Source organism: Harpia harpyja, chromosome 10 (assembly GCF_026419915.1).
Source record: "Harpia harpyja isolate bHarHar1 chromosome 10, bHarHar1 primary haplotype, whole genome shotgun sequence".
Lineage (NCBI taxonomy): Eukaryota > Metazoa > Chordata > Aves > Accipitriformes > Accipitridae > Harpia > Harpia harpyja.
Genome location: NC_068949.1, coordinates 37222707 through 37250663, shown reverse-complemented (window position 1 = coordinate 37250663; position 27957 = coordinate 37222707). Strand labels below are relative to the sequence as shown.

The window sequence follows — 27957 nt, the reverse complement described above, 5'->3', positions numbered from 1 at the left end:
GGATCAATGGTGGTGGCAGCTTTAGAGGAAATTATGTCTCTCTGTCACGCCACTGTAAGATTCAACTCTGGGGCTTGGCAGCAAACACGATTTCTGCTTTGTAAGAATTGTTGGGATTGTTTTCTTCCCTGCTAGGAAGGGAGCCCGCTAGGGCCTGCTTTTGGTGATATTTACCTTAGAAAGAGGACCCTCTTTAAAATCCTGCCCTGCCTGACTTGGTCCAATTTTTTCTAGTTGACAGTTATCTTGATTTGGTTTGATCCCTCCTTACCCTCTTGGCTGCTGCGCTGACGTTTCTTTGGTTGCTTCCCCGATGTTTTCCTAGCTTGGTCCTGCCCCAGCAGGAGTCCCTGTGTTACACAAATGATATGTGACCTGGTCCCCTGCACGGTGAGGATGCAGCACTTCTCAGGGTGACGGTCAGATCAACCGCAGGTCCCGGCACGGTGTTCCATGGCACTTTGTGATATGTCCCCGTTTGCTGATGCTATGTGCCTAGCTAAGCACCTGAGCACAGACCTGCAGTCTGTAGCCTAGTAAAGCTTTGGGGGACTGCTGAGTTTGGTGGGCAGTCTGCTAATACGGCATGCTACAAAGGGAAGAGGTGCTGCCTTCTCTCAGGTGTCATCCAACAAATTTGTTTGGCGGTTTGAGACCTCCGGTGACTCACCAGTTGCTCTGTCATGGAAAGACTGAGACCCTTTGCAAAGAAAGACATCACTGTATTGCCCTTGAAGTTTCGTGCATATGCCCTTATTGCATGTAATGAAGCAGTATGGCACTAAAATACAAGACTGCTCAGTAAAAACTCCTTACGACACAGTAATTTTCATGTTTTGCTTCTCTTCTCTCTTCCTTCTTTTTTTTTTTTTCCTTAATTTTTCTTGGATGCTGTTTCCCACCTTCCAGCGGAGGGAAGAGAAGTCTGTTGTTTGCTCAGCTAACTGAAAAAAAGCTTTGTGTGCATTTTCTGCTGCCGTTTTCTTAAAGTTCAGAGTTCCTAGGTTAGAGCTGCTGCTTCTCAATACAAGTCTTGTTCGAACTTCCAGAGCAGCCCACGCAGAGCTGCTTGGGTTCATCTGTGCAGTTCACAGCCCACAACGAACGAGACACATTGTTTGCCTCTCTCCTTCCATGATTCATACTTTGCAACAAAGACGAGCCTAATGTTCCCAACTTGAGTGTGAAGCCAGGCGGTACTGAATTTTAGGTACATCAATAGAAGCAGTCTGGGTGGGTTTTTTTTTTTTCTTTCTCTCCTCCTTGTGAGCACTCGTTATGTCTGTGAGTCAGACAACTTTGTGACAGCGGTCATAACTGTCTGACACTTGTCTGATTTAATAGGGAAGCTATGATAGAAGTTCGCCAATTTTACAATTTTCTTATCTTGAGGGATTTTAGCTTGTCTCGGGCTTGTGAATTTTGCCTTTCATTTTGTTTAATCTAGCAGTGATTCTCCAATAAGAAAGTTCACTATTTACCAGAAGCTTGGTGGGTTTTTTGTGGGGGTTTGGTTTTGGGGTTTTTTTTTTTTTCTTTCCTTCGATAAACACAACACTTCTCACTTTGCTGTGGGGAGCTTTTTTCTACAAATATTTATATATTTATAATTATTTTTCTGTGAAAAAATGGAAGAGTTTCAACTGGGCAACAATGGGCTGGGCTTTTTATTCTTTTCCCATGAAAAGCTAGAAGAAGGAAGGCTGGCCAGTCATTGCAGGTGCAACTGTGGGAAGTAACGCCTGTTTTCTGATGATCAAAACCAAGCTGGTAAACTTTAGTCCTCACTTGTCTGCTTTTTTCTGCTCATCACCTTGGGTGAATGCTGGTGGGGTTTCAGTGTGATGGGGCTGCTTCTTGGAAGAGCAGCCTTCTGGGGTTCAGCAGAGATGTTGGTTCTTCCTGGTGCTGTATTTGGGCGAGCCGTTCACCATGCACGTCCTTCCTTGCATTACGTGGCCCGTGTGTGCCAAAGCCAGCAGCATCCAGAGCGGGGCAGAGGAGCCGTAACTGCTGCAGACGGGCCGGAGCATTGCTGTACCCTTTTCCTCACTGCTCCTCTGCAAGACCCTGAAGCTGTCAGGATGGGTAAGGTTGGTTTGCCTGAGGAAGGATCCGCTTTGCTGTTTTGGAAGGTGGCCCCGTATAGGGGTCATCCAGCTGTTACAGCTGTCACCATCCACACATCTGCCTTTCCTCACAGCTGGGGAGAATGGCCTTCTCTAGCTGTCATCGTGGGCGACTTTTCCCTCTTGCAAAGGCCGACTGTTACTGTAAGACTCCAAATTAGCCAAGGAGGCCTGGGCTGGGTCCTCCCGCTCTGCTGACAGCGCTCGCTATTCAGCGGCCTGAATGCTGTCTCTGTACCCGCCTGTCCTCTCTGCACACTCATCAGCTGCTCTATTGATTTTAGCCAGGGAAGGAAAAAAGAAACCAGGGCAAGAAAGGAACTGCTTTCTGCCAAAGCAGCCCCTGGGGAATCCCAGTGCTGCCAGCTGGGGCTGGTCAGTGGGAAATGGGGGCCGAAAGGCTGCCATAGGATGTACTGCACGCAGGCGGCAGTCCGGGGAGCCTGGGGATGTGCGGGTACCTCAAGGAGCCCCGCTGCTCCTGCAGCCTGACGCTCGCATGAATCACGGCGCTACTATCAGTTTCACCATCTCTGGACTTTCCAAGGTTTTTCAAGTGAAAAGCTTGGCATGACACAGGCTGCAGGTATTTACCAGGTGCCTGATGCGTGCTGTTCGCCAGCAGCTTAGCCCAGCCCCCCCCAGGAGGGGTGAAGCCAGAAGTACCAAACCCCAGATCCTGCTTTCGGCAGGAAGGTGAGAAATCTCCCAACGCTTCGGGATCCAAGGAAGGGTGGTTTGGGAGCGAGATCTGCGGGCTGGGATGCAGGAAAGCTAGGTTGTATTCCTGATCTGCTGGAGAATACGCCTGTATCCCTGGACAAATCGCTTAATCTCTCTATGCCTTAGTTTCCTGTTAGCAAATGATACTCCTTATCTTTCACCTCTCATCCCAGTAGAGGAAAGAATTTGTCTTTTAGTATGTATCTTATTACAGTTCTTTGTCCGGTGGCTGGGGCCCCTCTACCTTGATAAAATAAATAATTGAATTTAGATTAAATGGTCTAATATAATCCTACCCAGTGGTTACTAAAACACTTGAATGAAAGTTCATTCTGAGCCTGTCTTTCCATTTCCTCATAAGGCCAAGACATGAAGTAATTAGATGTAGACATAGGTTGTTATTGTAGCACAATGACAAAGATCAGTGGTTATTGGTAGGAATGGCTTTTATAATCTAGTTTAATGGTCATTTACCTTTCGGTGACCTTGGTGTCAGGCAAAATTGGCAGCTCTTTTGTAAGGAATGTGCTTCCTCAATGGGGGCTTTGCAAGCTGATGCATTTTTGGCTCTGGCTTCACATGAACTAGGATAGGCACTGCTGCAATGCAAGAGACTTTCTGTCTGCAAAGAAAGGCCGTAGACTCCTGCCAAAAGAAGCCCTTTTCAGTGCTGTCCTACTGCCACTGAATTGCCGTTGAAACAGATCAGTTGTGTTTCAAGCAATTCTTTGCTTATTGCTGTGACCAAAGTTGCAACCTTCAAACAGAGAGAGTCTGCTGTTGTCGGAGGGCTGCCCTGGAGCTTCTGTAAAAAGGGAGGGAGAACATCTCTCATCATCCAGTTACGTGCATGCAAGAGGACCTGGTAGTTCTGGTTCTGGTAGTTCAGTTGTAACCCCCTGATGATTGTCCACTCATTACAGATGCAAATCAGTCAAGTTTTCCATTGACTATGATGCTTCTACACCTCTCTTCATTGTCTGTTTTGAAATCCTTGTGGTTTTTATCCAGTGACTGATGCCTGTGGCTATGGAGAAGAGCATGATATGAGCTGTGCTGTGCTATCTAATGGTACCCATATCTGTGGCCATGCTTTGTAAGGAGATGGAGTAGGTCATATCCTGGGGCTTGAGAGGACTGGATTCAGTAGAGGTATTCACAGTGACGTTTGGCTAAGTCTCTTAATTCTTCTGGGTCAACCTTAACCTTAGAGTTGATCTCCTGTTTTCCATTAAGTAGGCTGAATTTTTTGCAAGTGCTATGGAGGTATTTATTTGAGATGGTGCCAGAAAGATTACTTGAGTCACATTGTACTTAGGGGTTCACAAAGAAGTGCTATGAAAGTTGAGAAGAGTAATGTAGCTGTGGAAGGAGGTTTCTCAAAAGCAGCTCTGAGAATTGCACTGCCTTGTGAACTGGGCTTCTGTCTACTTCTGATCTCTCATGCTGCTGCTCACAGCTCCCAGATTTTGCGAACACGTTCCTTGCATCTGTAACTACTGCCCTGCAGAGCAAGCCTAGTTACAGGAATTGTCTCTTTATGTGCTCTCATTTCTAAACTGCTAAGATAAGGAGAGCAATACGACGTAGCTTGGAGGGAGAGCCATTTGTTTCGGGCTGCTTTGGATAACCACCAACCTGGTTTTGCCATGAGCATGTTCAATACATCATCACCACAGCATGATAGGTCTTTAGCTGAGATCAAGCAGTGGTTTCCAGCATTTGAAATTCTGAGATGGTTTGAAGTACATGGGCTCTCTGCTGTTTTTAGTCCTATTGACCTGCTGGGACCTGCTGCGATACTTGCTTGCACAAGTATCTTACAGACCCTCATTGTATTAATTCTTTTTACTTCTCACATTCATCACTCTCCAATAAGTATTAGCTTGTTCTCCTTCTGATATGAGAGAATAAATGGTCACATTCATTTCAATGGCAGTTTATTTTTGCAGGTATCAGGTTTGGATTGGGAATGTCCAGCTGAGATCAAAGAAATGCTTGCATAGAAGCAGATGGTTTATATGCTGCTTCTTGCTGAAGAAGAGCAAAATGAATCCCTCTTGAGTCCCTGAAGTCTGAATCCATTGAAGCCTGACAGAGTCTTTCCACTGACCTCTGTGGCCCCAGGATCGTGTCCTAAATGAGTTGCTTTGAGTCACTAGAAGCCTGAATTCAGCTTTGGTGGGCTGGAAAATGTAACCTACTGTATGGGCTGTGCTATTCATAAGCACTCAGCCCTGTGTGTGTGCTAGCTGTGAATGCCTGGGAGAAGAATAAAGTAATTTTTTGCAGTCATGGGGGTGGAGGAGGGAATGGGAATTATACCCCCTTCCCTGCAAACCCGGTATCGTGACATCCATGTGGGCAGCTGTTGGGAGCTGAGTCGCTTCTGAAGCTTCAAATTAAGGTTAGGTATTTTTTGTTTTGTTTCTTCTGATATCATTCCTGACACATAAATGTCCTATCCACCAGGCCTGACCAGCAGGAACTGACCTCAATTTAAACTTTCTGAAGTGGGCCACTGAAGCAGATGAGTGAGTATAGCAAGGCTGTGATTTACCCCAGTGGAGTTTCCTTAAAGAAGCAGGTTCCTTGAAGCTTGAGAGAAGCCGGTTATGAGCGTGTTTGACACCAAATGCTCACAGGTCATTGTTTAGTGATATCAGTGGCATCTACTATTGTTGTCAACCAATACTACCCGTTTCCTTACAGTTTTTGAAAAAAGCTGTTGTTTCTTGAAGTGATTCTTGCTTTCTCTGGGTTGCAGTGGATTATAGCTGGGCAAAACAGCAGCTAGCAAAATCATTCCAGTTAACACAGCATGATACAGGCGTTTTCCATTCCCTACTGGTCCCAAAACAGGCGAGAAGAGAATTAATTGGTGTAGAGGGTATAAAACGAAGTGTGAAGAACTACCAGTTGTAGGTTCCTCTGGAGCCGTTATTGATTGATCTGGGGTCATTAGACTGTTTTACAGTCAAGCTAGTGGAGATTAATACAGTTTGAGAGCAGTAGCGTGTTTTTCAATTAATGGCTAGCAACATAAACCTTTACAGTATAATTTATGGTTTATTTATCAGTCTTCTAACATGTATTCACCCAAGGAAGGGTTGCCTGGTAGCTAAAGATGGGGGAGTAAGAAGGTGATGGCTCTCTCCTGCTCTTACACAAATGTTCTTTGACCTTGGAAGTGGTACCACTTAAACTAGATATGCTTCAGGCGCTTTGCACTATGAAACCAAAATATTAACGCTTTTGTAGTTCCTGGGTGTGAAGTGTGACTCACAGGGTACCACGGGAGCACACGGCATGGAAATGCTGTAAGTGAAGGGAATTGCCCCAGTTAAATTCTCCATATGTCATGTTCCTTGATGGTGTGCTGAGGAGTCACAGCCTGGTTTGCAGCCTGGCAGTGGCAAACCTAAGCTTTGCTGCCCATCTGCCCCGCAGCTCCTTAGCATCAGGGAGCGATGGAGTGGGGTAGCAGGGGAGCCTCCAAAGGGGAGGAACAGCCCTGGCTGGGTTTTCCGTGCGTTTCCCACACACCATCATTCTTGTGCAGCGCTTCCTCTCTCTACATAATACTCTGTTTTTTCCTCCCTGGAACAGGCTCCTGCCACTGCTGCTAATTAGCCCATGATAAACTTCAGTGTGAACAAAAGCAAGCAATTAAATGCCTGTCGCTTCAGCGTGAGCTCCGTCAGAGAAGTGATTTGTCGGTGGCAGAGCTGAGTAGCACCTCCTTAGGAGGAAAACAAACCTATTAGCCTGGCTCAGCTGCCAGTGCTGGGGAGCGGCGTGTCCAAGTTGCTTGTTGCGGGTATGCAGGGATGTCTTTGGTATGGCAGGTTTTCCTGAGGTTGTCTGAGATGCTGCTCAGTCTTGGTTTTTCAGTTCCACGTGGTACGACGATCTCTGTGGTCACTACCCAAGCAAGATGGCTTGAGAAGATACTGAATTATGATTTATGGGGGGGGGGGGGGGGTGTCTCTTTTGGGGAGACACACATAAACATTTTCAAATTGTTACAGAGAGAGAAATAAGGAGAGGCTTGGAAAGAGGAAGCAAAAAGCAGGGTCTTTGGTAGATCCCGATCCAAATGAGGTTTGAATGATGTTTGCTGGGACTCAGGATGCAAGTATCAAGAACTTGCTAGCTGCTTTTGTGTAATCTCATGCCTAATGCTCAAAATCCCTCCAGGCTTTCCCCAGTTGAGCAAAAAGAATAGGTATTTACATGGAATTTACTGATGTATGAACAGACTAAGGGAAGCTGGAGGCTTTTTGGTTTTGGGACCCACTTTCTTTTCAAAACTAGAGGGAAGGTTCAAGCTGGAAAATGAAATATGAATTATTCCTGGGCAGAAAAATACAAAGGATCTTGGAAAATACAGAATTAATGTATGTCCTCTTTTGACATGCCACCCAACTGCTTTGCCAACGATTGTCCCTGTTGCTGTTGTAGCTCTCGAGCAGCTGCTCACAGAACTTGAAGATTTTCTGAGGATACTGGACAAGGAGAACTTGAGCAGCACTGCTGTTGTGAAGAAGAGCTTCCTCTCCGACCTTCTGCGGGTCTACACCAAGTCCAGTGGTATGGGCAAGGACAACCAAGAACGGGGTGGTGGGCTCTCGTGGGAATTGCTATGGGGTCTTGAAGCAACATTTTCTTGGAGGCTGGTGGGAAGGGGAGACATGAAAATTAAAAGGAGAAAATGAAACGGAGATTATTTTTGCAGTGACCTCAAATTGTTTATGTAAAATTACTATAGTTATGTGTCCAGCTTTACAAGCAAAGGATTCCCAAGATTCCTGATCCTTTCTGTTTTCCTTATTAAACCTTAAGTTTATTTAATCCACTTTGTAAGATACACAGGATGTACTGTTTGGCCAAGTTAATGTTTAAGTAGAAATTTTAACTTATGGAATTTCCTGACTATAAAGCATTTAATTTTTCTGCCTTTTATTATTGCTTGGGGTTTTTTCTGCACATTGCCTCAACCAACATGCTCTCCCCAAATGTACTGAGCAGAGACACGTTTTACATCTGTCTTTGTGGAAAAACTTAACAACGTGAAAGCAGCGGGTGGGTAGAAAGTTCACTTTTCCCTTTGGTTGCAGGTGGTGATGAGGAATATATTTATATGAACAAAGTGACCATCCATAAACAGCAGGGTGACCAGGAGAAACAAGACAAAGGTAGGGAGCTGAAGATTAATGGTTGCATCATGTCTAACGGGGTGTTGAAGGCACACGCGGTTAGAGCCTTGCTTTACCGGTGGAGGCTCATCTGGCAGCTCTGAGGGCTGAGGCAGTTGACGGTGTGGAAGGACTGCCATTTTCATAACATTCCCTTAGAAATAGTGGTCCTTGCCAACACCGTGGGGTTATTCCTGGAAGTAGCACTTTGGAGGGCGTTATTTTGGGATAAAAATGTTGCCTTCTAAGGCTCGAAGCTCCAGTGCCTGAAATATTTAAGGAAGCCCTCATGTTTCCTTTGGCCACAAAACAAGTCACTTCACCTCTTTGAGACCTTGAAAGCATGTCGTCTTTAGCATGTTGCTCTGCACTAGCCCAGAGGGCCCACGTCCTCACAACCTTGTGAGGCGAGTTCATGGGTGCAGCCTGCACCCTCACCGTCTGCGTGGGCAGAGCGCCTTCATCTCCTGGGGGATGCGAGAGTTCTGCAGTGTACAAGCCAAGAAATTAAACGTAGATAAAATATTCATTTAGATTTCCCAGCATTTGAATTTGTAACATGGCAAAGAACATAATTGTCTAAAAATGTTCCTGCTCTTTGAAGTTCCTCATAAAAGCTGGTTTTGATAATTGCATATAGTGAGATTATTAGTGACACGCATCTCCTTAACGCACACCTAGTCAGAGGCTGACCCTACCCCAAAGTTTTCAATCCAAATAGATGAGACAAGAGGATGCATCAGTGCAGCATGCTGTTGATGTGCTGGTCCTGCAGTAGTTATAGCTCCACTTCCAGAGTTGTTTGGTTTGGTTTTATTGTTTTGCGGTGGGGTGTTTTGTTTTTTTATGCTACCTGCAGCTGAATTTAGGTTAACTTCAAATACCCTTGAAGACAGGATGTCCTCCCAGATTACATGTGCAGCCCCAGTGTGATCTCCAGCCAGGGCCCTCTGGGTGATGCTGTAATGCTCTATAACAGGATTGCACAGCCTCCGGCTAGCTCCCAGCAGCTGAGCAGCAACAGAAATATCTCTTTATACAGGTTCTCATTTGTGTGAATAAAACAAGGCTTGCACTGATCCACCATGCTGAAACACGGGGGCAAATTTCAGATGATTTATGTCTAGAGTTGGTGCTTTTATTTCAGACTTTTCCCTATCAAGGCCATGAGCCTACCCGTTCAGTCGCTCCCTGTCGGACCTGGCAATTCTCTCTTTCTCCATTTTCAACAACCTCCCTATTCCAAGTAAAACTTCTGAGTTATTTGGAAATGCTGAAGTCGGTGAGACACATGCATGGGATCTTAGCCATAGCTGCAGCTGGGTGTACAGCCCTGATCCTGCCTCTGCAACTGGATGGAGAGGTCTGTGCCTGTCTGCTCAGTGGTGGCACCTGCAGGTTCAGGTTTAGCAGATGGAGGGGGCCCTGGTACCCACTGGTACTGGGGGGTGTGCTATGGATCTCCCGGTGATTATGCAGCTCCCTTCACCCCTTTATCTACTGCCGCTCTGTGCACTTCGTTTCACCGAAAGCCTTTGATGGGACATGGTGACCACACTGTGGCTGAGGCCAACAGGACCTCTCATGCCCTGCAGGGTTTCTTCACCACCATAGCTGTGCTCAAGTGTGCTCTAGCAGCACAGAGTGAAATGCTTTCCAAAGTGATAATACATCAGCTGCAAAAGTCCCCCCTCCAAACCTTAAAATATGCTATTTCTGCAAAAACCATATTTCACCGCTCACTGTATCTACTTCCAATTTCATCGGTAAGGATTTAAGCTGAACAGTACGCTGCTTTTGAGGTGCCTTTTTATGGCACAGTAATTGAATTCGCTGCAGTGAGTGATGAAGGCACCATCATTTACTTGATCTCATTGTACTTGAGGAACACAGCAAGCCTCCACCCTGCAAGTCCATGGGGCTCTTCAGTTAGCCAAATGCCATCTCAGTTGGCACAGAATGATTGAGGTGCAGGAGTCTGGGAGGTGGGACTGATGCACAGTGTAGGGCTCCCCGTGGTGCACACTGCGGTCCTTAGCCTAAATACCAGGAGACATTCACTTTTACAAAGAACACAGAGCACAGATAAGTAACAGTACAGATGCAAGTTTTAGCAGGCTTTTGCCTGTTTTTGCTTCCTTCCCTCTTCTAAGTTCTCTCCAAATTCCAGGTTTTAGAGACATCTTTATCAGAAGACACCTACAAAGTATTAACGCTTGTCTAGTAAGAAGCACTCCTTCCCTCCCACCCCAATAAGGAAACAGTCTGTGATTTGTGGTGCTGACGTGTGTAGCAGGAGAAGGAAGGGGTATGTACAGCACGTGCTGTGTGGGCTCTCCATACAGAAAGCGTGCATTAGGTGCTTGTCCCCATATGCTGAGCACAGCGATAGCTGCCCTCTGCAACCTCAGAACAGAAAACACCGTAACACCTCCCAGGGGTCTTGTCAGGATGAAGGTTAAAGGGGTGGTTCTTCCCGCACAGAGCCTGAAAATCAAAGCTCCATCACATCCTGCTTTGCTCCTCAGCTGGAGTACATGGGCATGTGTCCACGGAGGTGGGCAGGTTTCCAGCAGGGTGAGGACCGAAGCTGTGGTCTCCATCCTGTGCTCCAAGGTTGGTGGGAGGAGGATGAACTGCTGGTACAGAAATCAAACAGCGTTTTCCTGGCACAGTGAGGCTCAGTGGGATGATTGCTAGGTTTGCTGAAGAGTTGAGAACAGATGGCCACCACTTGTGAAGGGCTTGGCAGTGGATTTTGCTGCTGCAATGATTTCTCTTCTGTGGAGCTGAGCATGGGAGGTTCTGCGTGATGCAGGAGGATGCAAGTTGGCCTGTCTGTTTCTCCCTGCTAAAGAGGCCCCTAAAAAGTTCCCTGTGTGGACAACCATGAGTGAGGACATAATCCCCTCCTGGGGAGTAGCCCACTGGGGATTTAGGAAATCTCAACCTCATTTCTGGTGTTTCCAAAAGTAGCAATGGCCTCAGCAGCTGCTGTTGATGGAAGCTGTCTGCTCTGAGGGTGCCATCTCCTTGGTCCTTTACAGAAAAGGCCAACCACTTAACAGCAGCCTGTAGATATGACTCTGGCAGTATAATCATGGGGTATTTTGGTAGGTGGATCTCCCTACGATCAGTCTGTGTCATAGGCTCACCTGCTTTACTCTGGTTGAACCTTACAAGACATCCAGCAGTCCTTGCGGCGTGCAGACAGCTGCTGAGAGTTGGTGTCTATTGATCCACGGATCTCCTTGTCTTCCTGACTTACTGAAGTTAGCCAGTGCTGGTGACCAGGAGACCTGCGTTACAGAGAGTGATTTGTCACAAGAGATGTGTTTTGGGCTCTTGCGCCATCAGGCCAGGAGCTGGCTGCAGCATGGCAGGGCAGAGCTGTCATTGTGGCTTCCAAGCCCCAGACGTGAACAAAGTAATGTGGCTTTCAGCTTCTATTTTTAAAGCCCAGAAATATGCAGCAAAGTTCCTGCCCACGTCTTCTGAGCGCAGTGCTAACCGCTGCTGGGCACTGCGTGATGCCTTGCCGGTTTCTGTGTGTGCCCGAGCAATGTGGCTGGAGCATCAGCAGGTGACTAAGGGAGCTGGAGCATCAACTTGCTGCAGATTTTGGACCTAATTCCCTCACTTAATTTACTGGACTTGCAATATCTGGATACCTTAGCCTCATTTCTCCCAAGGTATTTGGCAAGAGACACTCTGTAAAAGGGGACTTCCCCTCTGCACAGTATAATGCCTTCAAAGTCCTTCATTTTTCAGCCATTTGTGCCTTGCTCCCACTTGTTCCTGAGCATTGCTGCATTGCGCTATCTCAGAGGTCGTGGGATTTGGGCACTCGTTTGAGGCCACCCAGGAGTTCTGTGGTGGGGGAAGAAGGACTGAACACAAGTTTTCTGAGCCTTCAACCTACCCTCCAGCTACTGAATCACTCTGCATTCAGCTGCTTGGAAAAATCTGTCTTTCCGGAGGCAGACGCAGATCGCCTGGAGCAGTTCTGCTGCCATATGCCCTTTCACATGTTTGGCCCGAGCTGCTTCAAGAGCAACTCTTCCTTCAATAGCAATTAAATTATTGTTGTTGGCTGGCTTTGATAAACCGTTGTGCAGCCCAGCTAGGCAGCCACCTTTGCAGTTCGATCTGGGAGCAGGGTGGCATTAGCTCCAGTTTTCTGGAAAGGCAGCAGAGGTGGGGACAGTCACTGAGCTGTCTGCTTGCAGCAGCAGGGATCAGAGCTAGCAAGGACTAAAGTGCTATGGATTTCCAGATACTGTGTAGTGTCTGCCCATGCTGCTTCTCAGGACCCTTTAAAGTTTCAGCAGGAGGTCTGGGCTTCACAGTTTTCCATCCAGAAGGATAAACATGCCCTAAAACCAGAGGCCAGCTCTTTTGCTGGGTCTCCTAACGCCACATTCCTGGGCATGGCCTGAAATGACATGGTGGCCCTGCAGCGCTGCCTGTAATTGTCACTCTGCTTCCTACTGAAATAGCACCTCGCTGTTCCTGCACAGCCCTGGGTAGCGAGTGCTCTGCTGGGAAACGCCACGTCATTGATATAATCGTGTTTCTGGCTTGCAGTGCTGGATCGGAGAAACTCCCTGACCAATGGAGATTCAGGATTGCATTCATCCCCTCCTCAGAAGAGCCTGCCGGACCTCCCCCCTCCAAAGGTATGTTTTGCACATCCTTTGCTTTTCAGTGCTTAGCCCTCAGCCTGGGGATCTGAACCCCTTGAGGCTTCGCTGTTGTTATGTGTTGTGCAGCATGACCAAATGGAGAGACCTCTGCCCATGTATGTTAGTGAGGCAAATAGTCCTGGTAAGCTTTATTTAAAAAAAAAAATTAAAAATAAAATACTCAGCTAGGGGCTCCCCGGTGTACGGGTTTCCAGCTGTACGTTTAGTTTTTATGAACGCTGCAGGGCAGTGTGTGGCTGGTGCAGGCACTGCGGCTGGCTGGTGGCCCAGGCAGGGTGGCCGTGCTCCGGGGTGGCTGGGCATCCAGAAACCCCTGTGGTTCCCAAAGCTCATGCACAGAGGGAGCAGGCAGCTGTGGGAGCCTTGGGCTTCCCGTGCGTGTGCAGGAGCACTGCGTGAAATGGGCTGCGTTCCCTGCCAGGGAAGCCTGCACCCATCGCATGGCAATCCAGGCTGAAAGAAGGAAGAGAACTGAGGTTTTCAAAGAGACAAAGGTGGTGATGGCTCTCAACTGTTGCTTTGGAAATCTCCCCTGAGCTGTAAAGCAGCTCTGCCTGGGCTGCTGACATGAACTTATAAAAGCCAGAAACCCTTCAGCTGCGGGGCGGTGGGGCTGTCCCTGGGCAGTGCCAGGATCTCGTTTGCTGGCAGAGCCCCGCACAGTTTGGTCATTAGCAGAGAAGATCAGATTTGCTTCCAGTTGAAGCGCCTGGTATTGTCTGTGCATTGGGTGACCGTGCTGGGCGTTATGTTGGTTGTACAGCCCACAAGTCTGCGAGGAGGAATCGCTGGCGCTGTAGATTTTCCTGTAGGGCAACTATAAATCTAGCCGACGTCCAGTTCACCATCAGCTTTCAGTGGGATTTTGTCTCTGTGCCAGCAAGCCAGCCCAGCTGTCCTTGAGAGACACGGGTCATCCTTGAGACCCTGGACGTTGCTGTTCGGTAGTTGATCCAATGTGGGAATCGCTGTAGCTGGGATTTTGGAATGTGAAAGGAAAGGAGGGCAGGGAGCGTGCATGGGGAGGAGGGGGAGGCATGGAGGAGGATGGGTGGTGCATCCATCAACCATAGAGGAGGATCTGCTCCTTTCCCAGGAAGGAGGACGTGAGGTGAGGCCCCAGGGCTTCTGCCTAGGAGGCTGTGTGGCTCAGCTGGAGTTAGCTGGAGGAGCTGGGAAAACGAGGGGGGTAGGATGGGATGCAGCTGACAAACCCTCGGACGCGGTGCAGTTGCCTGCTGGGAGCTGCTCTAGCCCCGGGGGGGGTCTGCCCACGCAGCCAGCCATACGGTGCTGGGGCTGGAGTCGCCTAGGAGCAGCGACCAGAGCAGGAATCGCTGTTTGGCTTTGGGTTTCTCAAAGCCGGAGGGGGTGGTGGATGTGGCAGGGAGGTGGGCAGGAGGATGGCAGTGTGGTGGAACGAAGGCATGACCGGGGAAGCGGCAGCTGGGTTTCCCCAAGGCATCTCTACTTGTGCTTGGTGCAGCCCAGCTTTGTACGGCAATGAGGAAGTTAAATGAGGGAATTAGGAAAAAAACAGTCTTGGATTTTAGCAGAGAAGGGTGCCTAAGCCACCCATCTTCTCCCTGTGCTGGGAACTACCTTCTCCCACCTGCGTACCACTGGAACTAACCCCCCTTGGATAAAGCAATCAAGTACCTCCTCACTGTGAGCATCTGAGTGTCGGTGAGCTGCTGGCAGCAAAGATGTCTGAGCATACTTTAAGGAGTGGGGCTGGGGAGACCTTTAATGTGGTCCCACATTAAAGGTGTGTGGAAATTGCTGCTGTGGGGAAATGAATCTTCCCTGTCCGTGTTGGCCGTTCCTGGTGTGGGCAGGAGCCATGGCCACCTGGGCAGTGGAGGAGGGAGCACAACTCCTTACACAGAAAGAGGGAGGTTAGGAGAGGACTCAGAGTACATCTGTTTTAGCTCTGTGGAGTTTTCCGTGGTTTGGTGACGTTAAGGCACCCTGTGGTGGTGTTCTACACTTGTCTTTTGAGGCACAGGAGAAATTTGGTGATGAAGCTCTGCACAGCAGATTGTTCCTGGTATTCACTGACACCAGCATTCAATGGGCAACCCAGCAGGGGTGGCCCAGCTGGATCCCACTAATTTCTTTGGATTTGTCCCAAAGCAACCTTCAAACAATGAGTCCTGCAGGCTGTGGCTCAGACATCGGTGACCTTTCCTCTGCGGTAGCCCTGGCAGCTCTGCCGCTTTCTGCAGCCATCCACTGAGAAAGTCACGGGGTGTGGATGCAGATGCCCAAGATGGTTTTATTTGCGTGCTCCGTTGTGCCGTAATGCAACAGGCAAATGTTCTGCAGGGGCCAGCCTGGGTTAGATAACACAGTGTATACTCTTTCATTTAAGCTAGAGACAAAACAACTCCACGCCTTTAAGGAAAGAGAAGAGAAAAAAATAGCTTTTTGGGGCAGCTGAGGTGCAGTCCCACCTAGTCCCTGTTGGCTTCCATTGTCTGTAGGAAACAAAACAGAGCAGCCCCTTTCCCGCCCCGCTCCTTCCCTGACACTTGTGGGATGGTGTCAAATAAACCCACAGCGTTTCTTTGTGTAGGCAATTTGTTTATGGTCGTAGCACAACGTGAGCTAGCTCCAGGCAGGAGGCCACCACAGATGGCAATTGCAGACACATTCCCTGGTCAGGGAAGGGATTAAGTAAAGCTTTGGAGTGGCTGGGTTTTTGTTTCTTTAATTTAACACATTAGGACAAGTTCCTAAACCTTTAAGTGTTTGGAGGCAAGTGTTTTCCAGCAGTGTGTCCTACGTGGCTCTGGAAAGCAAGCTCAGAGTCTGCTCACAGCATCTGGCAGACCCGCATAGGAAGGAGTTTTCATCCAAGACACTTGAGAAGTTTGCAAGGTTGGCAGAGCCACGGGCTGCTCACCCTTGTGGGAGCAGAGATGGGTGACTTTGGCCAGTGTGGTCAGGGTACCTAGCTCCCACAGGCTCAGCGGCATCCCCCTTCGTGGGCAGTTGCTGGCCAGAAAATCTTTTCCTTCAAAGCTTCCACTTCTGGGCAGCAGTACCTGTTGGTGGAAATATACAGGGCAGGATGGGCAGCTTCACACCTGCATTGGATGATGCTGGCATGACCTGCAAAGGGACTGATCTTGCCTTAGACTGCTCTGCAATGCTCGTGCCCAGCTGGCCTCTCTTCTTCAGGCCACCAGGAGCAATCATGTGGGCTGGCATGAAGGATCTTGCATGGTCCGTGACGTTCAACATTGCTGCCTCTACAGAGAGAGACCTGCTCTTCTGCCTGTCCTCCTGAGAGGAGTGGGGTTTTAGCCCTGCACGCACTGAACGTCCTATCTAGGATTTGCACAGGTCTCGGTCAGAAGCCAGTTGAGGTATTGTGAGCCAGATCATACCGTTGTCAGATGACCAGAGATGGTTTGACCTGGGCGAGGAGAGCGAACATCTCACTGGGGAACAGTGAGATCCTCCTGTTGGGTCATGATGGGAGATGGGATGCCACATATTTTGGGAAAAGCATAAGCTGTGTGCTCATCCTACTGTGATCGCTGGCTCTGCTGTCTCATGTTCAACAGCTACGTGAATTACTTGAAAAGTAAAAAGGTTGTTTCTTAGCCCCCCCCCCCCTTTTTTTTTTCTCATGTGTTGGTATTTCTAAAGGATCGAGGCGCTGGTTTTCCTGTCAGCCCTTGCTTGTGTTTAGGGAGGGGTTTGGCAGGCACCACAGGGATTTTCCAGCACTTGGACTCTTTTCAAAGACTTATTTTCCATCAGTGTTGTTTATCCATTTACTTCATTTTTTGCTGAGAGCACAATTAAAGATTCCTGATATAGTTCCTGAAGCAGAGATTTTTAGCTGTTGGTTTGCTATCAGTCAGAGACTTGGAGACACAACCGGCGACCGCTCAGGCTATGCTTGTCAGTGTAAAGCCAGGATTGCACCAAATGTTGGCCCTTCTGGTTCCCTGTTATGATAATCAATAGCACAGCAGATCATCTCCAGTTACAATGAGCAGCTTGTGGGGGTTGGTGCAGCGGGCAGAATTCCCAGTTCATGGTAAGGCCAATGGTTTGCAATTGCTGCTTTTGAGGAAACCTATGAGTTGATCTTCCTAGGGCTTTCAGCAATATTAAAGAAAATAACATTTATGACACAATTATACAGTAATTTTGAATAACTCCTTTAATTTTGAGCTGACTGTACACTGGAAACCCTCAGCAGTCTCTCTCTTCCCCGTCATCTCAACCAGTTTACGTGAAAATCCTGGTGTACATATCTAAAAGATATCCACTAGGATACACTTTAGTGCTAAAAAAAAAAAAAAAAGGATGCCCCATTGTTTTCAAGGATCTGTTTTTACCTTAAATCATCCTTATTTTATTTATTTATTCTGCAGATTCCTGAAACAAAACAACCTCCGGTCCCCAAGATCGAATCCCCAGAGGGATATTATGAAGAGGCTGAGCCATATGATGTCTCTGTAAATGGTATATCACCGCTAACTCTCGGGGGGGGAGGTTCGTGTGGGAGATGAAGGACTTGAGGTTTATGAGAACGAGTAAAGCGTGGACACTTCTTACAGCTTGTGTGACAAATTTGTTTTCTGATGCTGGTCACACTGATATTTCAGATCTAATGCTAGTTGGAAAGAAAAGGCTACTGAATTACTCAAATTGTTAACTGTCCTGTAGAAATAAGGAGCATGCCTGGGTTAATATAACATCACTGTAAAATATTATAAACCATTGGGGGTTCTCTTTGTCTTGATGGTTTTCTGGCAGATAGGCTGTAGTCAAACGTGGGTTTCTGTTCAGGAGTGAGTGGTGAAGCTGTGGTAGCTTGCATTCATGTCCTAGTGCTCTAATCATCCCTTTGGGGTTCAAAATCCATGACTCTCTTGGTCTGTTAGACGTGATAACCGTTTTTATAATTGGCTATTTATTCAGCTCTGTTTCTTGTGGCAGTTTAACCATCTGTAAACTTGATTAAAAAGCCACACTTAATGTGAGGGGATGGTGTGTGGGTTCCCTCCGCGCACACTCGCTCGCTGCCTGGGTCGGCACCTCCCAGCAGTGTCCTCAGCAGTGCCACCGATACCTGTCACCTGTGGGCTCCCCACGCCTTCGGGAGGAGACTGCTGCACGCAGGCTGAGCTCCCACATTCTCGCTTTTTAAGATGTAGTCCTGCATCCTTCTTTTGGTGAACACCCTTTGTGAGAGATTACTTTCCTCTGATCTGATAGCAGAGCTGATCTTGTCATCGCTTTATAATCCATTTAAGCCCAAATGAGACAGATTATATAGCTCTGCTGCAGAAGCAGATCTCTGCTCATCAGCCTTGACTGCAGCAGAGGTGGGTACGATAATGTACGTGGTGTGGGGCAGAGCTGAGGGGGGAGAGTCGAGGCAAGCAAAGAAGTGACAGTTAAGGGTAAAAGATTTTGATCTCAACCCTTGGTTGTTGAATCCGAGCTGCTTATGAGAGAAGCCGAGTCCTCTCCAGCGCCAGTGTGCACCATGGGGCTTTGAAGCTCCCTGGCAGGGGAGTACCAGCGGTGCCACTGTTGGAAGCGGCCGGGGCTTGGTGTATCCGAGCAGCCCTCGCTGCACGTGTGTACCGTGCACTCCTGGACAGCTCGTATCTCGGTGCGGGTTGCTGTTCTCATGAAGGCTTAGGATTTACAGTGCTAAACAAAAAAGGGAGATGTAGAAAGACCTTCGTTTCCCTGAGCCATCCCATTTTGGCTGCAACCGCATTACAGTGTTGGACAGGAAGATCGTGCCCAGCTCAGGTGGGAAAAGGTGCAGGCTCATCGTGGCTGGGGCGAAACATGCCTTTTGGCGTGGAGGAGAGGTCTCCCTAGCTCTGCCGTGTGTAGATAGGTGCCAGCTTGGTTTTGCCAAAACACTCTGGGCTGTTTGGCTGAGGTCAGGGCTGTGATGTGCGAGGTGCAGGGGGGTGAAGCCCTCCTGCAGCTGGGGCAGAACAGGTCCCTGCAGCCTCCTCCCCACAGGGGATTTCCAGTTGCCTGCGCTGCAAGATAAATAAACTTTTTTTCCCTGCTGCACACTGGGAAAGCGGATAACATGCTAAGAGCCATGGCATGTAAAGGCATACACCGGATTAGCTGGAGTACGGCCACGGATCTGTGTGCTGGGAAACCCAGGTTATGTTATCCAGGCAGCTCCATAAACTCACGTTGTATTCGGAGCCTTGGCTGGCAGGAGCGATAAGCACACACCCAGCTTAAACCTCTGCTTTTCCTTGGTAACCTGCTGCTCAAAGATGCAAATACACCCACCATCCACTGAAATCCAGGCCAGTCAGATGCCTAAGGAAACGAGAGATCAGAGCCCTGCAAAAAAGAGAGAAAAAACCCTGGTATGATTGGAGCACTGTCAAAACGAGGTAGTTCTGGGCGCCGATGGGGCAGTCTGTGGCTGCTATGAATAGCTGTTTGACTAGCAGGCTGGGTGTTTTACCAAGCAGTATCGCAGCTGTAAGTGGAGATAGGAGCCTGTGAAGCGAGCAGAGATGGGACGTGCAAGTCCAGGCAGTCCCTTGCCGCCGAGCTGTGTGGTGCCTTTGCCTCCTGTGACTGCTCCACCACCGGTCCCCTCTGCAGGCCCCAGCAGGTCCCTTCTTCTGCACAAACCACCTGGCGTGCTATAATGCCGATGGCTTTTAAGGTGGTTTGAGTGAGAAGGAAGGCAGCACCGTGTCACCGGGAATCTCTGTGCTTTTTGGCAACCTCCTGTTTGAGGTGGTGCCTTGGGGTGAGCGAGGAGGAGGAGCAGGGAGAGATGTGGAGCAGCAGGTATGTGGCAGGAGGCGGCTGCAGGGGCTCAGGAGAGGGTGAAGCGTGGTGTGCTGTGCAGAGGGGAGGTCGGGCAGTGACGCTGGGAAGCTGCTGGGAAGCTGCTGGGAAGCTGCTGGTGCCCCAGTTTGCCTTGAGATCAGGCTTCAAATCCCACGGCACATGGACAAACCTGCAGGTCTCGGTCCTGCCTGTTGGTTCAACAAGTACAAAACTGGGGGTCCCCATCCCTTTCCCCCCCTGCCTCGCCCGATCAGATGGCAATAGTACCCTGTACCTGTCCTACGTGGAGTGATGCTCATTGCTAGTAACTGCCTTGAGACCTTGGTGTGACCGCTGTTGCTAAAGGGCAGTCTGGACATGCATAGGTTTGCCCTGGCTAAAGATGCTAAAGCCTGACCCCAGTAACCCCCCAAACCCTCTGTGCTCACCCCCCTCTCCCCACAAGCTGGGTAGGGAAGGGGCTGGCGATCCAGGGAGCTGCTGGTGGTGTTTATGGCAGAATTGCAGCACAAGCCTTGGAAGACACCCATGTGTCTCCAAACAAATGGGTGTAGTGAAATCAAACAAAAATAGGAACACCACTAAAATTAGTGGGTGTACTGCCAAGAAAGGACATCAAAGCAAGCCTCCAGATGGGCTGAGGAGATAGAGGATTCGTGCAGCGTCAGAGGTGGGACTGCGAGGCACTGTAACAAACCATGGGTGAATTAATTAAAATGAAGCAGGCGGGCGAGACCATGGGGTCTCAGGGGTCCCTCTTTCATCAGCAGGATTCCCGCCCCTCTGGTGGGGATGCCTCTGCCTTTCATTTTACAGCTCTGGCAAATGCTGCTGCTTCCCTTTCCTCCTGGGCTGAAATGTGTTAAACCGTTATCATCCTCATCCTCGTCTGCATTTGCATAATTGAAGGGTGCGATAAGAAACAGAGTGAAAACGCAAGGGGCAACATGACTGCCAAGTGAGCAGTAATTATTCTGGCTGAAACAGCTCATCTGCCCTGGCTGATTTTAATTATGATGACGATGATTCTGTTTTAAAGGGAATTGCCTTGTTTGAGGGGATGGGTTGAAAACGTTGCCCCTGTTTGAAGTCTCACCGAATGGCATGCTCCTCCTTTGGCAGCAGGGACGGGGCAGCCTCGCCAGCCGAGGGGGGAGCGCGGGGCTGAGCTGGACTGACGCCCTTGTTCTCCACATTTGCTTATCTGTGGCTTTCTCTCTTTGTCTCCCTTTCTCTTTCCTTTTGACTGTGCAGGTCTTTTTGGTAGGCTTGCTGCGGCTGGACCCAGGCCAGGGTTGCAGGTTACTGAGGGCGTTATTTATGCCACAATAACGATGGGTATGGCATGCTTTCCAAACCTGAAGTGCCTTTTTTAAAAAACAAAACAAAACAGCAACTCGGTTTTAGCAAAGATGATCAGGTGCCTCCCCCTGGCATTGCCAATTACATGCATGGAGGGTAACCACCTCTCCCCTCTCTCTGCCTGTGCTGGATATATGCAAGGCGGCATTTTTTTGTGCTTTTCCCCGTGCTCAAGATGACAATGAAGAGAACTTCCCTAGCCTTTATTCCCCTGGTTCTGGTCACTGATGTGGAGCTGATATGTGGTAACGTTGGCTGTATTGACGAGTAGCCGTTCAGCGAATGTTGAAGCCGCTCCGCTCAGGCAGAGGCAGCTCTGTCGTACAAGATGGTTGGGGCTTCCTGCATCATGGTATTGATTTAGCTCCCTGGGAGGTTGTGGGAAGACAAACAGGGAAGCAGAGGTGGATTAAAGACATCCAAGAACGTGGCTGCCACTGATGTCACGGCAATGAGAGGATAAAACTGTGGTCTTAGTTGAAACTGCCAGTAGGTGGAAATGGAGACCTTGTACTGAAGTGCCTGAGCTGTATGACTTGGGATTGAGTGTTGTCTCAAGCCACCCAAGCAAGGTTTGTCCCAGTTTGCCAACTGCATGGCCTGGGAAATGCCCTTCCATCATGAGGCCGTAGCAGTGTCACTGGGCCAGCAATGGCTGCAGCTCTTCAGGTAGAGAAGATCTCATCTCATGAGGCACTTGTGGTTGTGTTTGATGCACAAAAGAGCAGCTAGGGCTCCCACTGAGAGCATGGAAGAAAAGTCTTACTCCCCCAGGAGAAAGGTGGCATCCTGAGACCTAATGCCTAGGTGAGGGACACCCAAAGGGGCCAGAGGAGCAGTTAGCAATAGCCCTGTGTTGGTAAGGAGGGGGATTTAGAAGATGAGGTTCACTTAGGCATCCTTGCTGCTGCATAAGGAAGGGTACCTAGCAGTGCAGAGGTTCAGCTTCTTGGTATTTCTAGGGATGAGAAACCTCAACATTTTTATTCCACCTGAATATCTGCTCAGGGTGCCTGTGGAAAGGGTCTGTGTAATGATAATGCACCAAGGGGTAATGTTTTCCCATAAAAGATGGACAGTCCAATACGTTGAGGGTATGGAGATGGTGAGCCAGTAGTGTGCTGTCAGCACCATTCAGAGACTTTGAAAGGGAGTATTTGCTTTTTAATGAGTTTGTTTAATTGGCATAGCTTTGATCACTTGAGGGATGTTAAAGTGAGATTTCACTGGGGGTGAGGCTGTAGCTTGTTACTGCATCTCAGTTCCTTTATTTTAAATACAAATAAACCCAACTTAAGAAATGCTCTTCAGTGAAGCTCCTAATGCTTTTTTTTCCTCTTTTCTGGCTGCTTTTCCTCTTTTTATTTTGCACCAATCTGATAATGTTACTTTTATGTGGATATCAAGATTTGATGATGTGGTTTAACCTGGCAGGCAGCTAAACACCACAGAGCAGTTTGCTTCCCCCCGCTCCTCCCTGCCCGCTGTGGGATGGGGGAGAGAATCAGGGGGAAAAAAACCTAAAATTTGTGGGTTGAGATAAAGACAGTTTAATAGGACAGAAAAGGAAGGGAAAAAGAATAACAATAAAAGAATTAGAATATACAAAACAAGTGATGCACAATGCAATTGCTCACCGCTGGCTGACTGATGCCCAGCCAGTTCCCAAGCAGTGGGCCCTGGCCAGCTTTTGCCCTAGTTTATATGCTGAGCATGACATCACATGGTACAGAATACCCCTTTGGCCAGTTTGGGTCAGCTGCCCTGGCTGTGTCCCCTCCCAGCTTCTTGTGCCCCTCCAGCCTTCTTGCTGGCAGGGCAGTATGAGAAGCTGAAGAGTCCTTGACCACTGCTTAGCAACAACTAAAACATCAGTGTGTTATCAACGTTATTCTCATCCTAAATCCAAACCACAGCACTATACCAGCTACTGGGAAGAAAATAAACTCTATCCTAGCTGAAACCAGGACAGATGAGAATCAAAATTAGATTAAATTCTGGTGAGAGAAACGTAACGATATTTCTCTGTGCTGTTTGGTAGGACAAGAATGCAAAACCCTATACAGATGCTGCCCAAATCTTACCATCTTGCTCTGTGAGCTTACCTTGTGAAGAGCTGTCCTGTAAACACCAGCAGAGCATTGCAAATTCCCCTGCAGCCAGCGGGAACATTTTCATTGTTTCTGACAAGTCTGGTAGCAATGCCCAGCTGTTCCTGTCAGCTGAAAACTCCAACAACCTACAATATGTTAGAGTGGGCTGCTGAAAATCCCAACTCATCCTAGTAACACAGCAATCCATTTAAGAATGAACATGAAAAACATGATTACTGTGATTTACAGTTAAGCTTCCAGTTATGACTAATTTTTGCTGCTGTAACAGTGTATTACTTCAAAGCCCCTTGCTGTCCCTTAGATGCCGAGTAGAGAGAGAGACCTGTTAGCCCAGAGAGGGGAAGTGGAATGCTGTCATCAATACAGTAGATCATTGCTTGCTGCATGGCCTTGCAAATACTGTTTTTATTTCTGACATTCAGAGGGCAAGGGCTGATTGTAGCTTGCTGTTGCCCTAAAAATTGTGAGTGAGTGTTTGGTTTGAAGTGGAAAGTAGAAAAAGCATCTTTTTGGGGGGAAAAAAAGCAGCATACATCAGAAAATGCCTAATGGAATGTTTTCAAATTTGTGGTCAACTAAGAAGTGTCTTTTGAGTGTTTGCTAACTGAGACTATTAGGCACAAAACATTGCAATGAGGTTAATATTGGGCTAGAAAGAAAAAGGATCTATGAGGGTTATTTTCCTATTGATTATCCTCCTGTAGCAGAGCCTCAAAAGACACGTCCCTCACCGAAGCTTTTGCATGCGTGAGCATGGCTAAGGCAAGCAATAGGCTCAGAGTTGTCCTAGAAATGTATTTAATGATAGAGCTTTGCTTTTGTTATAGAAGATGGTGAAGCCGTTAGTAGCTCCTATGAATCTTACGATGAAGAAGAGAGCAGCAAAGGCAAGTCAGCAACCCATCAGTGGCCATCCACAGAGGCCACCATTGAGCTGATGAAGGATGCCCGCATCTGTGCGTTCCTGTGGAGAAAGAAGTGGCTGGGACAGTGGGCAAAACAGCTGTGTGTTATCAAGGACACCAGGTTGCTGGTGGGTAGATCATCCACTCTCTGCCTAAAACAACCTATTTTCATGAGCTGGGGAGGGAAGTGGCACCTCGGGCCATGTAACTAGCTGGCAAAAACAAAGTACCTCTAGAAGCAACGCTTCAAAAACCATGTCCCAGAGATTTGGGAATTGCATTCCATTTTCAGAAGGCATGTGGGCATGGGGCTGCTGAGGGGGGCACAAGGGCACATTTGTGGCCAAAATCCCAAACTCCCAAAATGCCTAGACATGCTTTTTGGGGAAACTTTTTGAGGTGGTTAAGCAGAAGGGATGCTTATCCCACCGGCTAACCACACACTTGACCCTCTAGCACTACCTGTGAGAGGTATTTCAGACTATATATGCATGTATGTAGATGTACAGGTATCTCTATACATATAGAGATGTCCTGTGCGTAGTCTGTGTAGACATTGCAGCCTTGTAGTACCTATAGCACCTTCTTGTGTTCAGCGCACTTAATGCACGTCGTTGCACTGAGCCACTTCTAGGGATGAGTTCGCACCAGCAAGCGGGAGGGAAGGCTCCTCCTCAGCCTCTTACCTGCCCTCCCATCTTCCTTCCCCAGTGCTACAAGAGCTCCAAAGACCACAGCCCTCAGCTCGACGTGAATTTGCTGGGCTGCACTGTCATTCACAAGGAAAAGCAAGTGAGGAAGAAAGAGCACAAGCTGAAGATCATCCCCATGAACGCGGACGTCATCGTGCTGGGGCTGCAGAGTAAAGACCAGGCAGAGCAGTGGCTCAGGGTCAGTGGTGCCTTCGGGGCTTGCCCTGCTGGTGCTCCCGTGCTTCTACCCTGGCTCTGCTGGGAGACCGTATCTTATCTCAGTCCTGCCCTTGTGTGCTCTGGCTCCCTTCCTCGCTGCAAGCCCGTATACAAATACACCCCTTTATTTTTGTGTCCCGGGATAGCTTCTTCCCACAGCTCCCTGACGCCTTCTGCATGTGGGAGGCCGTGGAGGGACCTCCCAGCCCCGCTGCTGCGGCAGGAGGGACGTCTGGGGTGGGTGCCCGACATGAATTGGCTGAGGACGGGGAGATACAGCCCTTTCCCTGAGATGGCAGCAGAAGAAGGAGCCTTCGCGGAGCCCGGGGCGGCAGCAGGGCTGCGAGGCGCCGGGGCTGCCTTTGCTGGCAGCCTCTCCCCGGCTGCCTCGGATCCGGCAGTTTCTGCTGGCTGCCTGCTGCAACACCAGGAAAGTCCCTGGGGTCGCAGGGAGCCTAAACCGCGGCTCTCCCAGGCTGCTGCGGTTTTGCCTGTCCTGGGTGGGGAAGAAGTACTGATGCCGTTACTACAGCTGTCTCACAGACTGTGGCTTCCCCTTCTGCACAGGTAATCCAGGAGACCAGCGGCGTGCTGTGCGAAGGAGGCAGTGAAGGCAACCAGTACATCCCGGATTCGCAGCGTCTCAGTTACCCAAAGGTACACTTTGTCTCCACAGAGAGAACTAACACTTAGGCTTTTCTACCCTGTTTCTTTAATAAATAATAGTTGTAGGTGCAGTAATTTTATCTGAGCAGAGACTGATAGGAGTGTAACCAGACCCCGCTCTGCTGAAAAGGAGCATTATTGGAAGAATCCTAATTTTCCTTTGCAATCTTAATTTTGTTGCCCCATCTTCCCCCCAAAACTGACTCAGCATTGGGCTCCCCTCCACAGAGGGCAGCAGCCACTATCTCATCCAATGGGACAGTTGTGCTCACCAAGAGCTTTGAAAGGGACATAGACCCTTGGATGCTAGGCCTTGGGCCAGCCTCTAGTCCAGGCTTAGGTGGCACTCCCCTGGGAGCAGCTTGTTCCAAAACCGTGGGAGAAGAAAGAAACCTTCATAAGTCTCTGGTGGATACCAAAAATGGACCTTTTTGGGCACCTGGCCAGTTCCTGTGCCCGTGCCCTCCTCTGGGGACTGGCAAATGCCCCCACCAGCCAGGCTGCAGGGCAGGAGGCCGTAGGGTGGCACCAGTGGTGCCACCGTGTCACCTCGGAGGTGAGCCCAGCCGGGGCGGTTCATGTGCTGGATCTGCCCATGCCAGGCTCAGAAACGATGGGGAAGGCACAGCGTGAGCGGGCAGGTGGGGAGATGTCTGCGTGAAAGCATCTGCTGCGGAGTGGGTGGAACCTCGTAATTTAGGAGGGGGGAAAAAAAGCACTTGTGGCGGGTGCTGGCTGGAGGAACGGGTCACGTGCATCTGCGGAGCTTGTGTCTGGTGCTTGTTTACAGGTGGAGGTATCCGAGAGGTACTCTGCAGCCTCCGAGAGCGGGAGCAGCACAGACGGCCACCCGGAGACAGCCGAGACGAAAGATGGTAAAACCTCACCCTGGGAACAACAGGGAAACTGGGCCGTTGACCCTGCTTGTGGTGAGGGTTTCTGTAGCTTCTCCTGCCACCTCAAACTGACCTGATGCAGGGTGAAAGCTGTGTGTGAATTCACTGCCTGTGAATTTGATTTCAGTGCTTTTTCCTATAATGAAGTGACAGGTGGACGTTGGGATTTCTCAGCAGTTACAGAGTTAGGATAGGGCTTGAGAAACCTGGGTGTGATACCCGCCCTACCACAGAGATCCTGCATGACTCTGGGCAAGTCACTTTGGGACAGTTTGAGATGGCATAAATGCAACCTAAGTGACTTTTCTCAGAGATGTCTGCAGAGAAACTTGGAGTGCTTGTGTGAAATGCTGAGCTGTCTCCAATGGCAGAGTTATACCTTCACACTAGGGTATCTGAGTCTGGGCTTTAAGCTGCATTCCCCACCTATAAGATGGGGCAGGTAAGTACATTAAAAGAGATCTTCTTTAGAAGGGTGGTGGGACCCATCTATGTAACGGAGACAGAGAAAGAGAAATCCATGCTGAGGACTCACTGGTGTCACCCAACAGATGGAGCTCAGCTGCTGAGTCCCTCTACACTGGGACTTCATCATTTTGTTATGATAGCAGGAAGGAAAATCTGGACTAGAAAAATCCAACTTGATTTCTTACCAGGATTACTTGATGATTACACAGCCATATTCACACAGTGACTGATGTGCTTGGTAGCAAAGAGGCTCTTTGGGCATAAGCTTTCCCCCTCCCCACCTTGAGTCCCTCTTTTAGAAAGGAAAAGACTTGAATGCAGTAAATATTTATAGGTAAGGGTTTTTAATTCAATTCTTTGTAGTGTAAGAAAGTGAAGGGAGGTTGGCACCTGCAAGACCTGTGCAAACAGCCTTCCCACAGCTCCTGCTGCGACCGGTGTTTGGTCAGAACTAACCCAAGTTTAAAGCAATATAGATTAAGTATCTTCAGCAAATTACTTAACTGAGATTACTGGTGCCATCTCGCTCATCATCTCCCTGGGCTGTGGACTATTACAGCCTGTCCCTGAGTCACAGGTTTGCCCTCTGCAAGGGATGTGTGTGCCGCAGTGCTGCTGGGCGCAGGACGGCAGCACAGGCAGCTTTGGGGCAGGACACCCAGCTGGGACAGCAGACCGTGTATGGCTGTGAGCTGGGAAAGCCACGTGTATGTCTCTTTCTTTTCCGGTAGTTAAGAAGAAGGGCACAACTGGCCTGAAACTGAGCAACCTCATGAACCTCGGGAGGAAAAAATCTAGCTCCCTGGATAGCCCAGAGAGATCCCTGGAGACTTCAAGTAAGTGGCAGCATGAGCCCCTCTGCAGGGACTTTTCTCGGAGCTGGATCTCGGCGCGCAGGGCAGGATGAGCACCAGGCATCACTCTCCTCGAATGCCCATGTGCCAGGCTGTCCTGCTGGGGGAGGCAGAGAGGCCACAGCCTGCTTGGCCCATGCCAGTGAATCCATGCAGGTTGTGGTGCCTCCTACACGTTAAGGTGACTGTGTGGTTTACAAGGG

The 27957-nt window shown here is 49.0% G+C and overlaps 1 protein-coding gene across 4 annotated transcripts in view; it reads left to right on the top strand.

Annotated features, from left to right (window-relative positions):
- Positions 1–27957, top strand: part of AFAP1L2 (actin filament associated protein 1 like 2) — a 71932-nt gene that overhangs the window by 36795 nt on the left and 7180 nt on the right. Inside the window, exons 2-11 of one of the 4 annotated variants that reach the window (XM_052799639.1) lie at positions 7317–7445; positions 7973–8050; positions 12638–12729; positions 17154–17244; positions 20833–20916; positions 23885–24087; positions 24671–24850; positions 25438–25527; positions 26327–26411; positions 27632–27736. In XM_052799639.1, coding sequence (XP_052655599.1) covers positions 7317–7445; positions 7973–8050; positions 12638–12729; positions 17154–17244; positions 20833–20916; positions 23885–24087; positions 24671–24850; positions 25438–25527; positions 26327–26411; positions 27632–27736 — 1137 coding nt within the window. Of the gene's footprint in view, positions 1–7316; positions 7446–7972; positions 8051–12637; positions 12730–17153; positions 17245–20832; positions 20917–23881; positions 24088–24670; positions 24851–25437; positions 25528–26326; positions 26412–27631; positions 27737–27957 lie in introns of all 4 variants that reach the window. The other 3 variants (XM_052799638.1, XM_052799641.1, XM_052799640.1) reach the window with 3 other exon arrangements.